This window comes from Rhinoderma darwinii, chromosome 1 (genome assembly GCF_050947455.1).
Source record: "Rhinoderma darwinii isolate aRhiDar2 chromosome 1, aRhiDar2.hap1, whole genome shotgun sequence".
In the NCBI taxonomy this organism is placed as follows: domain Eukaryota; kingdom Metazoa; phylum Chordata; class Amphibia; order Anura; family Rhinodermatidae; genus Rhinoderma; species Rhinoderma darwinii.
This window is the reverse complement of record NC_134687.1, coordinates 468847039-468861497: the sequence shown is the minus strand read 5'-3', so window position 1 is coordinate 468861497 and position 14459 is coordinate 468847039. Positions and strand designations below refer to the sequence as shown.

Below are 14459 nucleotides of genomic sequence, written 5' to 3'. Positions count from 1 at the left end.
CAGAGGAGACATGAAAGGTTATCTACGGATTCCATATTTTCTGGAATACATGGTGGGTCCGGGATTCCCGGGCTGATAATTCCTCAATATAAAAAATATGTTCAACCTTTTAGCACCATTGAGCTGCTGGGTAGGGTGTTTGTTGATTTCACCTCAGGGGAATCAAAGTCTTAGCTGCTGATGTAAGCATTTAAAGCAATCCTTGGAAGTTTTTCGGCATGGGTGGAAGACCTAACCTTTAATAGTAACATTATTGACATTGAAAAAGTACTGCGTGTGCATATATTCTGAACACGAATTCTGACCTCTGACCAAAAGGCCTTAACCCGTTAGTGACCGCCAATACGCCTTTTAACGGCGGCCACTAATGGGCTTTATTCTGATGCATACGCCTTTTCACGGCGCTGCGTCAGGATAAAGTAAACAGAGCAGGGAGTGTCAAATCTCCCTGCTCTCAGCTGCTAGAGGCAGCTGAGGGCTGGGAGCGTCCCTGCTCTGCCGGGTGAGATCGATATTCGTATCGATCTCACCCGCTTAACCCTTCAGATGCGGTGCGCAATAGCGTGCACCGCATCTGAGTGGTTTTGGAGAGAGGGAGGGAGCTCCCTCTCCCACCGACACCCGGCGATACGATCGCCGAGTGTCTGTGTCTCTAATGGCAGCCGGGGGCCTAATAAAGGCCCCCAGGTCTGCCTGGAGCGACTGCCTGCTAGATCATGCCGGAGGCATGACCTAGCAGATGCCTGTCCGTTTTAAACGGACAGGCAGTAATACACTGCAATACAAAATTATTGCAGTGTATTACAATAGCGATCGGAGAATCGCATATTATAGTCCCCTAGTGGGACTAGTAAAAAAGTAAAAAAAAAGTTTAATAAAGTTAATGAAAAAAAAATGTGAAAAAAATGAAAAACCCAGCTTTTCCCCTTACTATTAAAAAACCAAAATAAAGTAAAAAAGTTACACATATTTGGTATCGCTGCGTCCGTAACGACCCCGACTATAAATCTGTAACATTATTTAACCCGCACGGTGAACGCCGTAAAAAATGTAATAAAAGACTATGGAAAAATTGCTGTTTTCTGTGAATCCTGACTTTAAAAAAAATGTTATAAAAAGTGATCAAAAAGTCGCATCTACTCAAAAATGGTACCAATAAAAACTACAAGTCTTCCCGCAAAAAAAAAGCCCTCATACAACCGCATCGGCGAAAAAATGAAAACGTTACGGCTCTTCAAATATGGAGACACAAAAACAAATAATTTTGAAAAAAAAGCGTTTTTACTGTGTAAAAGTAGTAAAACATACAAAAACGATACAAATTTGGTATCGTTGCAATCGTAACAACCCGCTGAATAAAGTTATGGTGTTATTTATATCACACGGTAAACGCCGTTGATTTAAGATGCAAAAAAGTGTGGCGAAATTTCAGGTTTTTTTCTATTCCCCCCCAAAAAAAAGTTAATAAAAGTTAATCAATAAATAATATGTCCCCAAAATGGTGCTATTAAAAAATACAACTTGTCCCGCAAAAAACAAGACTTTATACAGCTAGTTTCTGAGTTTATTCTTTTCAATTGCTTTATTTTAGCTGCATTGAGGTACCATTCTGAGATTATTCTTTTGCAGTCATATACAGCATGAGATATTTTTTTTTATTTTTTTTACGAAAACAGAGTATTAGAGTGTTTGTTTGCAACTTTGTAATTTAGTTTTTATTAAAAATTAATTTTATTTTTTGAGATACATTTTCTATGAAACCTGAATCCGACAGTTCAGCAGAACTGACTGATTCGGTAACAGTGGGTTCTGCGTGACACTCTGACACGCAGGATCCAGCTGTTATCGATCACATCTAAGTTCATAATTGAGGTGTGCAGGTCACCGAAGCCGCCTGTCCCGCTGACCTGACGGATTCCGGTTTTAGCGCAAGATACAGCTTCTATATATCCAGGATGCATAGCAGCTGTATCTCAAAAAGTATTAATTATTATTTTTTTTAAATAGAAACAAATGACAAAGTTGCACAGAACACACTAACGCACTGTTTAAGTAAGTAATAATAAAAAAAGTCTTCAAAGGTGTACATGGCATTTAAAGGTAGTTTTAAATTCAGACTCCATATGAAGATAAAATGTCTTCTCATGGGTAGGTTAATGGATTAGAGGTGGCTATAGACCCTTGATAACAAACGTTAAGGGGGAATGCTCCAGGGGGCAACGTTTCAATTAAAGGGTGGTCTCTAGATCGTGTGAAAAGACCCAGGTGGGAGCAACAAATGTTCGAACATGAGCTAGATGAATATGGTGGAAATTTTACAGTAAAGATGGTTGAGTCCAGGCAATGGTAGGTAACTTGGAAGTTCTCGATTTCCGTAATTGGACGGGTGAAGAGTTTGGAATCTTTAGCGGAAGACCTCTGAAAATTTGTCGAAGTAAGGGCTTGTTTAGACGAACGTGTAATACGTCCGTGCAACGCGCGTGATTTTCACACGTGTCGTACGTACCTATGTAAGTCTATGGGGCAGTGCAGACAGTCCGTGATTTTTGCGCAGCGTGAGTCCGCTGCGAAAAACTCACATGTCCTATATTTGGGCGTTGTCCGCGCATCACGCACCCATTGAAGTCAATAGGTGCGTGAAAATCACGCATGCCACACGGAAGGACTTCCGTGGGACGCTCGTGATTCGCGCAACAGCTGTCAAACTATGAATGTAAACAGAAAAGCACCACATGCTTTTCTGTTTAGAAACATCCAAACGGATTGTCCTAATGATGGCGGCTGCGCGAAAATCACGCAGCTGCGCATCATACGGGGCTGACACACGGAGCTGTTAAGTGCTTTTTGCGCACGCAAAACATCGCATTTTTTGCGTGCGCAAAATGCACACGCTCGTGTAAACCCGGCCTAACAGTCATTAATAGCTATGAGTTGACTCATCACACTTTCTCATACTATTACAATATTGTGCGTTTACATTTTAGCAGTGCTGAACCCCAAAGACTTGCACTGGCAGCATAGGCTCACGTTCCATGAGCCACCTATGCAAAGAAGAGTTAAGATAAGAATACTGATGGCTTGCCAAATGTCTGCTTTTGGCACTGTCTGTTTTCACATGTTATCTGCCATGCTGGTATTTTCTGTTTCTCTCATGTTGCCTGCCTTTTTGATTTCATCATGTTGGGTGCTGGTGATATGGTTCAGTGGTCTCACCCTCTAATAAAATGCCAATTACCTTCTGCAAAACAGCATAATATGGAAATGAATTAATGTTCTAATTTAGTGGGCAGTTTAGTCGTTGATCAATTTTGCTGACTTTAGATACACTATATGGACCAAAGCATTGGGACACCTACACATTACACCTACAGGAGCTTTTATGACATCCTATTGTAAATCCATAGGCATGTTGGACGAGAGGGTCTGACTCACAATCTCCCTTCTATTTCTTCCCAAAAGTGTTCAATGGGGTTGAGGTCAAGGCTCGGTGCGGACTAGTCCAGTTCTTCTACACCAAAATCACCCAACCACACATTTATGGACCAAGCTTAAACTGTTCCCACAAAGTTGTAAGAATATGATTGTCCAAAATGTCTGATACATTAAGATTTCCCTTCACTAGAACTAAGGGGCCGAGGCCAACCCTTGAAAAACAAACTCATAGCATTATCCCTCCTCCACCAAACTTTACAGTTGGCACAATGCAGTCAGGCAGGTAATGTTCTCCTGGCATTCACCAAACCCAGACTCGTCCATCAGGCTGCCAGATAGAGAAGTGTGATTAGTCACTCCCGAGTCCAGTGATGGCATGCTTTACACCACTCCATCTGATGCTTGGCATTGGGCTTGGTGATGTAAGGCTTGCTTACAGCTGCTCGGCCATGGAAATCCATACCATGAATCTTCCGGTGCACAGGTTTTTGTGCGGATGTTAATGCCAGAAGAGGTTTGGAATTCTGCAGTTATTGAATCAGCAGAGCGTTGGCGACTTTTATTCAGTCACCTCAGCAGTCGGTGATCCTGCTCTGTACATGGTCTTCACTTTGTGGCTAAGGTGCTGTGGTTCCTAAACGCTGCCACTTTGTAATAATACCACTCACAGCTTGTCATGCAATATCTAGGAGGGAAAAAAATTCACGGACTGACGTTACAACGGTGGAATCCTATTCCAGTACCACGCTGGAATTCAATGAGCTCTTTAGAATGACCCTTTCTTTCACAAATATTTGTAATGGCAGACTGCATGACTAGGTGCACGATTTTAAAGACTTGTGGCAATGGGAGTGAATGAAACACCTGTATTCAATGATTAAGAGGTGTGTTCCAATACTTTTGTCCATATAATGTATTTGGCTCATAGCAGTAAGTTACCTCAGAATATATTCTAAACCTTACTGAGTAATATTCAAAGGCATACATGATCAGTTGACCCTCTTCCCCTTCATCAAAGAGTAAGTATTTCTGGGCCTAGCTATACTTTAGTGTCACTCTGAAACACAACTGTGTTTCTCATCAAAAGATCTCCTTAGTTAAAAGCAACAAAAAAGATATATACAAGTACTGTCCAAAGTAAAAGTGTTCATTTTATCTATTACATACAATGAAATCACAATGTAAAATTCACTTTCCAAATCCCATGGTACCTCAGTAATGTTTTTCTTTTCCCTTCGAACCATTTCATTGCAATAAAATCAAAACCGGTTCAGCTGTGTTAGATGTTTTCAAGAAAGCGACTGTACTATTTAAATTTTTTTTCTTCTAACTTTGTTTAACTCTTACACTGCTGGAAATTTGGGTGCTGTATTTTCTCAGGGGGCCAGAAGATTGAAGTATTGTTTCTTGCGGTACAAGCTGTAGGTTTTTGGGTTTTTTTAAGGCACCATTTTGGAATTCATATAAGGCCCAAGAATTACTTCAGAGGACAGAGAGAGAGAGATCTTTTGTAGCTACATAAATTCCTTTCCACCTGTCCAGAAACAGTGATATCTGTCTAACAATATTGAGCTCAGGGCTCAACACAGCAGTCCCGTCTAGCAGGAGAGAGCAGGAATAGTCCCTTCTCTCTTACCAACATTATTAGTGGTAATCTGGTCTCTGGCAGTGCAGGATGTAAAAAAAAAAAAATCTTTGGGCGGTGGTGAAAGGGTAAAAGCGGAGTAATCTTGCATAATTCTTTTTTTCAGGTAGACCCGTTATTTACAAATGAGGTCAAGGTCCAGCTACATAAGTAAGTACTTTAATGGGCATATACTGTATCATGTTGTGTTTTTTTGTTTTTTCTTACAATGAACAATTTACAGGTCTTTTTGGGTAATCTGCTGCTGTACGTTTTGAAGTTCCAATTTAGATGTAAAGCTCTTGCAAGAAGATATACCTTGGTGTGTGCGTAGTTCAAACAGACACGACAAACCGGCCAGGTACACAGCTCTGCTCCCAGCTTTATTGTGATGGCGCTGTGCCACTCTCCTTTTGCACGGCTCATTCTGGCAATGTTTCTGCGTGAATGGCGGGCCAAAACTCTACTGGGCAACAATTGGTACATCCTGCACTGGTTCTTTGCACTTGAGTTCTGCTACAACACTAATCAAATAAGAAGCTATAAAAGCAATCTGTGTACATAGAGATAAATAAACCTGATTGAATCCCCCAAAAATGTACAACCGCTACTGAGTTTTTTGCAGAATTTCCCCTTAAGTACTGTAAACATTTTACTTTTCATATAAATGCTTTGTGTGGTTTTCCATTTATAAAGCATTTTCAATATCCTTTTTCTAAAGTAGCAATTTGGGATGTTTATTTGCTGAGATGATTGAAATAGTGAACTTAAAAACCTGTTTTTTAGTATTCAGAATGTACAGAAATTGTAAATTCTTCGTTATTGGGAGACACTTGTTTCATATTAAAACATGTCTTGTGACAATATTATCCAGTCATTTTAGTACAGTTTTATGGCTCACTGTCAGAACCAGTATATAGTGGCAGGCACACACATACAGTGAAGGAAATAAGTATTTGATCCCTTGCTGATTTTGTAAGTTTGCCCACTGTCAAAGACATGAACAGTCTAGAATTTTTAGGCTAGGTTAATTTTACCAGTGAGAGATAGATTATATAAAAAAAAAAAGAAATTCACATAGTCAAAATTATATATATTTATTTACATTGTGCACAGAGAAATAAGTATTTGATCCCTTTGGCAAACAAGACTAAATACTTGGTGGCAAAACCCTTGTTGGCAAGCACAGCAGTCAGACGTTTTTTGTAGTTGATGATGAGGTTTGCACACATGTTAGATGGAATTATGGCCCACTCCTCTTTGCAGATCATCTGTAAATCATTAAGATTTCGAGGCTGTCGCTTGGCAACTCGGATCTTCAGCTCCCTCCATGACCTTAATGTGCTTCTTTTTGAGCCACTCCTTTGTTGCCTTGCCTGTATGTTTCGGGTCATTGTCATGCTGGAAGACCCTGCCACGAGCCATTTTTAATGTCCTGGTGGAGGGAAGGAGGTTGTCACTCAGAATTTGACGGTACATGGCTCCATCCATTCTCCCATTGATGCGGTGAAGTAGTCCTGTGCCCTTAGCAGACAAAACACCCCCAAAACATAATGTTTCCACCTCCATGCTTGACAGTGGGGATGGTGTTCTTTGGGTCATAGGCAGCATTTCTCTTCCTCCAAACACGGCGAGTTGAGTTAATGCCAAAGAGCTAAATTTTAGTCTCATCTGACCACAGCACCTTCTCCCAATCACTCAGAATCATCCAGATGTTCATTTGCAAACTTCAGACCAGCCTGTACATGTGCCTTCTTGAGCAGGGGGACCTTGCGGGCACTGCAGGATTTTAATCCATTATGGCGTAATGTGTTACCAATGGTTTTCTTGGTGACTGTGGTCCCAGCTGCCTTGAGATCATTAACAAGTTCCCCTCGTGTAGTTTTCGGCTGAGCTCTCACCTTCCTCAGGATCAATGATACCCCACGAGGTGAGATTTTGCATGGAGCCCAAGATCGATGTCAATTGACAGTCATTTTGTATGTCTTCCATTTTCTTACTATTGCACCAACAGATGTCTCCTTCTAACCCAGAAATACTTATTTCTCTGTGCACAATGCAAATAAATATATATAATTTTGACTGTGATTTTCTGTTTTTTTTTTTTTTTTTTATATATATATAATCTATCTCTCACTGGTAAAATTAACCTAGCCTAAAAATTCTAGACTGTTCATGTCTTTGACAGTGGGCAAACTTACAAAATCAGCAAGGGATCAAATACTTATTTCCTTCACTGTATATAGTTAGTGCATTGAAAAAAAGACCTAAGTCTATCAAGTTCAACGTTTTTGTACTAAAAAAACAAACAAACAGGTGTTCAGAGGAAGACAAAAACCAACCTTGAATGTCATGGACCAATTTTCCATCATGTGGAAAAAGTTTTTTCGGATTCCTACTGGCTATCGGACAGATCCCTGAATTACCAGTAACCATGGCTATTGGGGAAGATTTACTAATGTGTCTGTGCCTAGCAGGTGTCGAAAGATGCATCACAATTCGGCACATTTCATTCTAGAACAGATGTTTGCACCTCTCTAGGAACTTTTAAAAAAAACAACAACAAAAAAAACAAATCAAAGGTGATATAGGGAGGAGAAAAGTCTCTAGCAAGTCGCAAAAGTTCCTAAATGTTTTTACGCCGCCGTCAATGCCGTTTGTGGAAAAGTGGTGTGGCTTTCTAAAAACGTCAGGGCCAAAGCGGCCCAATCATTATTATTTTTTCTTAAGTTATGCCAGAAAACTGGGGGAAGTTATAGCAGAAATCTATGCCAGCTAAAACACTTTGTGAAATTCACAGCATTTGCCATACAAGGCGGAGAATGAATGGAGTGGTGGCTGGGCATGTGCACACCTCTCTCTCCTTTCACTTATATTGGAGTTACCAATCAGCCAAGCAAGCATGGGACCCTCATTCTCCAGATAGGTTCCACCTCTGGGACCCACACCTATTTGGAATCAGACTTCGAATATTCCATTAGTGTCTGAGATGGGAATACTAGGAATAACCCTTTAACTTGTACAATAACCGCATTTGGGAACAGTATTAAATGCTTTTAAAAAATCTAAGTATAATGCATATACTGTATAAAGTATTGTAGAATGTGCGGGTAACACGTTGTAATTCACAACGTCATGTTACTTTTTACAGCGTCGATGGAGTTCACCTCATTGAGGAAATACCACAGGCAGATTTACAGGCTTTGATAAAGAGAAGCTTTGCCGTAGTAAATAGCTCATTGTCTGAAGGGATGTCAGCGGCCATACTTGAGGTAACTACTTTTTATGTTGAGTTTGCGCTAACCTAAGGGTATGGTCCGTGGTACCACCGCAGGCAGATATTACATTGTAGTGAACCTGGTATAGAAAATCCCTGTTCACACTATGCAGCTGAAATCTGCATGTTTTTTTATGCATGTTAGATTTTACTGAAACTGAATTATGTCACAAATGCAGCATATTGTAAGTGACAGATCTACTATAAACTCTGTCTCTTGAAAACATGAAGCAGACAGTCTTGTATGTGGGTAACTACAGATTTTTCTGTATATCATTTGAAAGTATCAGTAACTTTACCATACGAAGACCTTAGAAATGTATAATGTAATAATGTATTCACTATGAGCAGTAATCGGCATTCCTTAATTCTTGTTTTGTTCTATCTTCATAGGCTATGGATTTGGAAGTCCCTGTGCTGGCAAGGAATATACCAGGGAATGCTGCAATTATAAGACATGAACATACTGGTTTACTCTTTTCAAACCCCAAGGTAATTTTTTTTTACTGTTGAAAGTGTTGGCTATTATGTTGACTAAATGTTAATCTGGTCCTGCATAAAACATATCATGCAATAAATGCCTTTTTTGAAGTCACTCTATCTGCATAATAATTTTTTTTTACGTTTTTCCCATAAATCAATAGTACAGACGAATATAAAAAAAACTTTATAATATATCTTATTAGAGAAAAATGCCTCCTTCTCCAATGATCAGGTACTTCTACCCTTGCCCCCTGCCTCCTGCATTGACCATTTGTTCTCAATTCATTGGTAAAATTCATATTCAGTGAGGCAGAGATGAAGACTGCTCAATGAAGAGAGATCAGGTAACCGCTGCCCATAGAAGTTTTCTGTAGTAAGACAGGAGAGAGTCACACACAGACGCTGCTGCTTCTAGTCTTTTATCTCACATCAATGCTGGATTTACAGATACACTGCTCATCACTCTTCCATGTTGATTTTAGTAAGTATTTTATTGTCTCACCCACATACTGAATTCTAGTAAAACACTTAGTCTGGGTCTCTCTGCAGCTGCTTCCCCCTCCTCTCTTCATAGACTACTACATACAGTAGTTGTAACCTGACCCCCTAAGTGAGCTGTCTTTATCTCCACCCAAGTTATAGTACTTTGCTCCAGAGCTGCTCTTACTGTTGTATTTAGATTCCAGAAGTTTCAACTTTAGCCACCTATTTTGGAGTTATGGAACTGAAGTTTTTGGCCATGCTGCCATCATATACTTTCTCGCCGGAAATCCCAGTGACATTACAACATTAAAAATAGGCTTTCTTGTAAGAAAGAGACAACATTCCCAAACAATATAGATAGGCTTCCATGTGATCTAGTTGTCGTCTAACCAAGTTTAGTTGTATGTAGTTTACCTAGGCACTTTAGTATATAATATATGGCAATGACTTACAACCTTGTTACGTGGCGGATTTATTTCGGACCTCACGTGGCGGATTTGTTTCGGATTTCACCCTTTTTCATTGAAAAGGGTAAAAAAAATTGTGAACATCCGCAACAAATGATTTGAAAATCTGCAACGTGCTCTGATATCTGTGCGGAAACTGTTCCGCAGCATGTGGATTAGATTTGTTTAAATGTCATCCACATAGCTGGGACCAGTGTTCCCTATAAGGTGCGTGGCCGCGCACCTACCACGATCCGCCTGCTCACTAAACTTTAAAGCCTGTGCACTGTCACGAGCAGCGGGCGGATGCAGTAGCGTCGCTAGCACTGGAGGGGGCTCTGGTGCTAGCGACTGCCACATTCACTTGTATATGCGTCCTCAGGACGCACATACAAATGAATACTATAGGCTGCCGGCAGGGCCGGCCTTAGGGGTGTGCGAGCGCACAGGGTGCAGCACCCTCCCAGCATGTAGGGGGCGCCACTGGGCTCTGCTCTTAGTTACACACACAGAGCCGAGAAGCAGAGGAGGAAGCTCCGCCCACAGCCCGTCCTGCAAGAAGCCTGTGATCCTGTCAGCAAGGAGAGATGTGAGTAGTCTGTGTGTATGTGTGTGTATACAGTGTGTGTCTCTGTGTGTATACAGTGTGTGTCTTTGTATACAGTATGTGTCTCTGTATATACAGTATGTGTCTCTGTGTTTGTATGTGTATATGTTACAGTGTGTGTCTCTGCATGTGTTTGCCTCTTTGTAGAAGTGTGTTCAATATTAAAGTAGAACAGATAAAATGAAGATATCTGTGCTGCCCCCTATATACCCTGCTGCCCCCTTTATACCCTGCTGCCCCCTTTATACCCTGCTGCCCCTATATATCCTGCTGCCTCTATATACCCTGCTGCCCCTTATATAACCTGCTGCCCCTTATATAACCTGCTGCCCCTTATATAACCTGCTGCCCCTTATATAAACTGCTGCCCCTTATATACCCTGCTGCCCCCTATATACCCTGATGCCCCCTATATACCCTGCTGCCCCCTATATACCCTGCTGCCCTTATATTTATGCCTTTGTGTGTGTGTGTTTATGTGTCTGTGGGTATAGTTCTCATCTACGACATTATCTTTACTCAGAGAGTTATCACTGTTATCTTTGGTGTTACATAGGACTGCAGGTAACATCTACTACATTATCTGTACTGGGTATATATGTTTGTGAATGTGCCTTTTATGTATTTGTATATGTTCCTGTCTGTGTATTTATTTGCCTGTGTGTGTGTCTGTACATCTATATATTTACCTGAATGTGTGTATGTATATTTGCCTGTATGTCTAAATATCGGTCTTTATGTATGTACAGTATATATGTTCCAGTATGTGTGTGTCTGTATATGTGGTTAATTTTTGGTTTGTGAAGGGGGCGGCAAAAGGTAGTCCCGCACAAGGCGCCATCCAACATAACGCCGGCCCTGGCTGCAGGTCACGTTAGGCCTGCAGCCTATAAGGCGCTAGGCGTTACGCAGGCCGGGATGATGACATCACATCATCACGCTGGTCTGCGCATGCGTCCTGCCGGAAAGGCAGTGTAGCGCTCCGTCTGTCGCTGGAATGGGGCGAGGTAAGCACAATCTTATTTTTTTCTAAGGAACTGTGTGGCAGTATATACAGGGGGAGGGGTGGCTGTGTAGCGCTATATACAAGGGGAGGAGGGGTCTGTGTGGCACTATCTACAGCGGGGTCTGTGTGGCACTATCTACAGCGGGGTCTGTGTGGCACTATCTACAGCGGGGTCTGTGTGGCACTATCTACAGGGGGGGCTGTGGCACTATCTACAGGGGGGCTGTGTGGCAGTATCTTCAGGGGGGTCTGCGTGTGGCCCTATCTGCAGGGGGCTGTGTGTGATGCTGTCTACAGGGGCCTGTGTGTGACGCTATCTACAGGGGGGCTGTGCATGTTGCCATCTACAGGGGGGGTGAAGCGTGCTACAGGGGGATGTGTGTGGCACTATCTACAGGGGGATGTGTGTGGCACTATCTACAGGGGCTATGTGGCGCTCTCTACAGGGGGTCTGTGGTACTATCTACAGGGTGTGGGTGTGCATCACTATCTACAGGTGGTCTGTGTGATGCTATCTATAGGGGAAGTTTTGTAATGAAGGATTCTTTCGTTGTTGTCTAGAACTGTATATTTTACTGCTGGACTTGTAATATTATAGTTTTTAAAAAATAAATTTAAAACTAATTAAAAATAAGTTTTCTTATTTAGTATTTAGCTATATTAGCGTTTACTGGGGGTATTACTTTTGGTCATCAGATCGCCCACCATTGATGGAGAATTGCCCTGCTCCCTAACTGCCCCGCTCAGGAGCTGCCAAGACTTAGAGGGAACATTTGCTGGGACTGTAATCCGCTGCGATTTTCCCGCAAGGAAAATCCGTAGCATTTCTGTCTTGTGTGCAAGAAGCCTTAGGGGGAACCCCCGAACAATTTTACCTCGCAAGTAGATGTACCCCCGCTCCCATTCCTACCTCAAAAATCTTCGTGCAGGCGCGGCGGGTAAAGCATTCTTGAATTCTTGCCTATCACTGCATTCTTGCAGGGAGATGTTCACTGTTTTGCTAAGCATCTCTGATCAGGCTGACATCAGTTTGCTATCTGTACTGTAAAAGTTCTGTGTTCTAGGGAATCCCTCACCAAATTTCTCAGAGCCAATATATATGGTAAGCATATATAGTGTATGGTGGTATAATCAGTAAGTATATAAAAATGTTAATATTCGTTTTTTTACAGTCAGAATTCTATATAAACTTGTCTCATATTTTAGGCTTATGACTTTAATTAAATTGTTTTAATTGTAATTTACGTTAATCAAATTTGCTGGCTGAAAATCTGGGGCGGACGTACCGACTATGCAGCCGGTTTAGCTGCAAAGGGACGCTTAGGGGAGGGAGCCTATCCCAGCTATAGAGCAGCAGCAGACAATCAAGGGGCCAGGCAATGCTGCTAAGCTAGGGGCAGGAGATGAGGGAATTTGTATAAAATCTTTATTTCAGTCACGGTATGAGGAAGTGGGGAAAAAGAGCGGGGCTTAGAAGTGTTGGGGGGCCTTCAATTGCCTAAGTAGGTAAGTATTACAGTATATGTGATGTTTGTCTAGTCTTTGTGATTTTTGTAATGACTATTATGTGTATAGTGTTACGAACATATTTACACCGTATCAGTGACTGAAATATGCACTTTGTTTGAGTGCCTTGTGTGCTGCATGCTTCTAATATGTGACGATTGTGCGGCCTGTGTCCAATATATGTAGTGTGTCAGTAGTGTCTGTACACGTCTGTGTGACGTGTCTGATATGTTATTGCAATGTGCGCAACATGTGTCCAGTGTGTGCGTTACATGTCTGATGTGTGACTGACATGTATATAGCAATTTGTGTCCTGCATGTATTTATTATGTGAGCGGCATGTCTGCACAGCAGTGTCTATGGTGTGTGAGTGGTGTATGTGCTTTGTGTCTTATGTGTGAATGACATGTGTATGGCATATGTCTTATATGTGTCATGTATGAGCACCACGTGTGCAGTGTCTTTGAATGTGTGTAATGTGTTCCATGCTTCAAATGAATGAGCAGTGTGTATGCATCATGTGTCTAATGAGTGAGTGGCATGCATGTGGCTTGTATCTTGTATGATAATAATGTTACTTAAGGAGATTATAATTGTGAATTATTTTTATTATGTTAACTCTTACACCAGGTTTACACCACCGACTAAATTATATCTTTAAACTGAAAGGGAATTGGAAAAGATTGGTGTAGAGACTAAAAATGTTACTTTTATTATATCAATCTAAAATATTCCATAACCCATAATAAAACCTAGGTAGTAATTGGGTAAAATTTTTACCCTAGGGGATAAAAAGGATGGATGTCCCCAATTTATAAAACCAGACTAACTTTTTTAGCCTAAATGTGAGTATCATTCATAAACAATATTTATTAGTTATTGCCACATTGTTGTAATTAGAATGCAGTCAACGATAAATATTGACTGTAGTGAACTAGTCAAATATTTATTGTTGGTCTTTGACTAACACTGAGATGTTATGTATTAACACAGTGTTTATACATCAATACACTGTTTTCCTTGCGGAGCATATAATTTACCGCTTGGGCTTCGTTCACATCTGCGTCAAGGTTCCGTTCATGGGTTCCGTCTGAGCTTTCCGTCAGGGGAACCCAAGAACGGAATCCAAACTGAAACAAATGGAAACCATAGGTTTGCATCACCATTGATTTAAATGGTGACGAATCCGGTGCTAATGGTTTCCGTTTGTCACCGTTATGTAAGGGTTCTGACATTTTGACGGAATCAATACCGTAGTCGACTGCACTATTCATTTTGTCAAAACGACGGAACCCTTACACAACGCGGACAAACGGAAACCATTTGCACCAGATCTGTCACTATTGAAATCAATGGTGATGCAAACGGAAACCTATGGTTTCTGTTTGGATTACGTCCATGGGTTCCCCTGACTGGAAGCTCCGACGGGACCCATAAACGGATTCCCGAAGCAGATGTGAATGAAGCCTAATTACGGGCACGGACGGCCGCGGACAGCCGGACTTATTTACGGCCCGTTTTCCCATTTTAAAGTATGGGAGCACGGTGCGTAAAATAAAAAAATAGGACGTCCTATTTTTTCCGGCAAGATTCTA

At 41.3% G+C, this 14459-nt stretch overlaps 1 protein-coding gene across 3 annotated transcripts in view; it reads left to right on the top strand.

Moving 5' to 3' along the window:
• The window catches only part of GLT1D1 (glycosyltransferase 1 domain containing 1), a 115766-nt gene that overhangs the window by 69961 nt on the left and 31346 nt on the right, over positions 1 to 14459 (top strand). For all 3 annotated transcript variants that reach the window (XM_075833421.1, XM_075833402.1, XM_075833412.1), the window contains 3 exons: positions 5184 to 5227; positions 8208 to 8328; positions 8727 to 8825. In XM_075833421.1, the coding sequence (XP_075689536.1) occupies positions 5184 to 5227; positions 8208 to 8328; positions 8727 to 8825 (264 nt within the window). The remainder of the gene's footprint in view (positions 1 to 5183; positions 5228 to 8207; positions 8329 to 8726; positions 8826 to 14459) is intronic.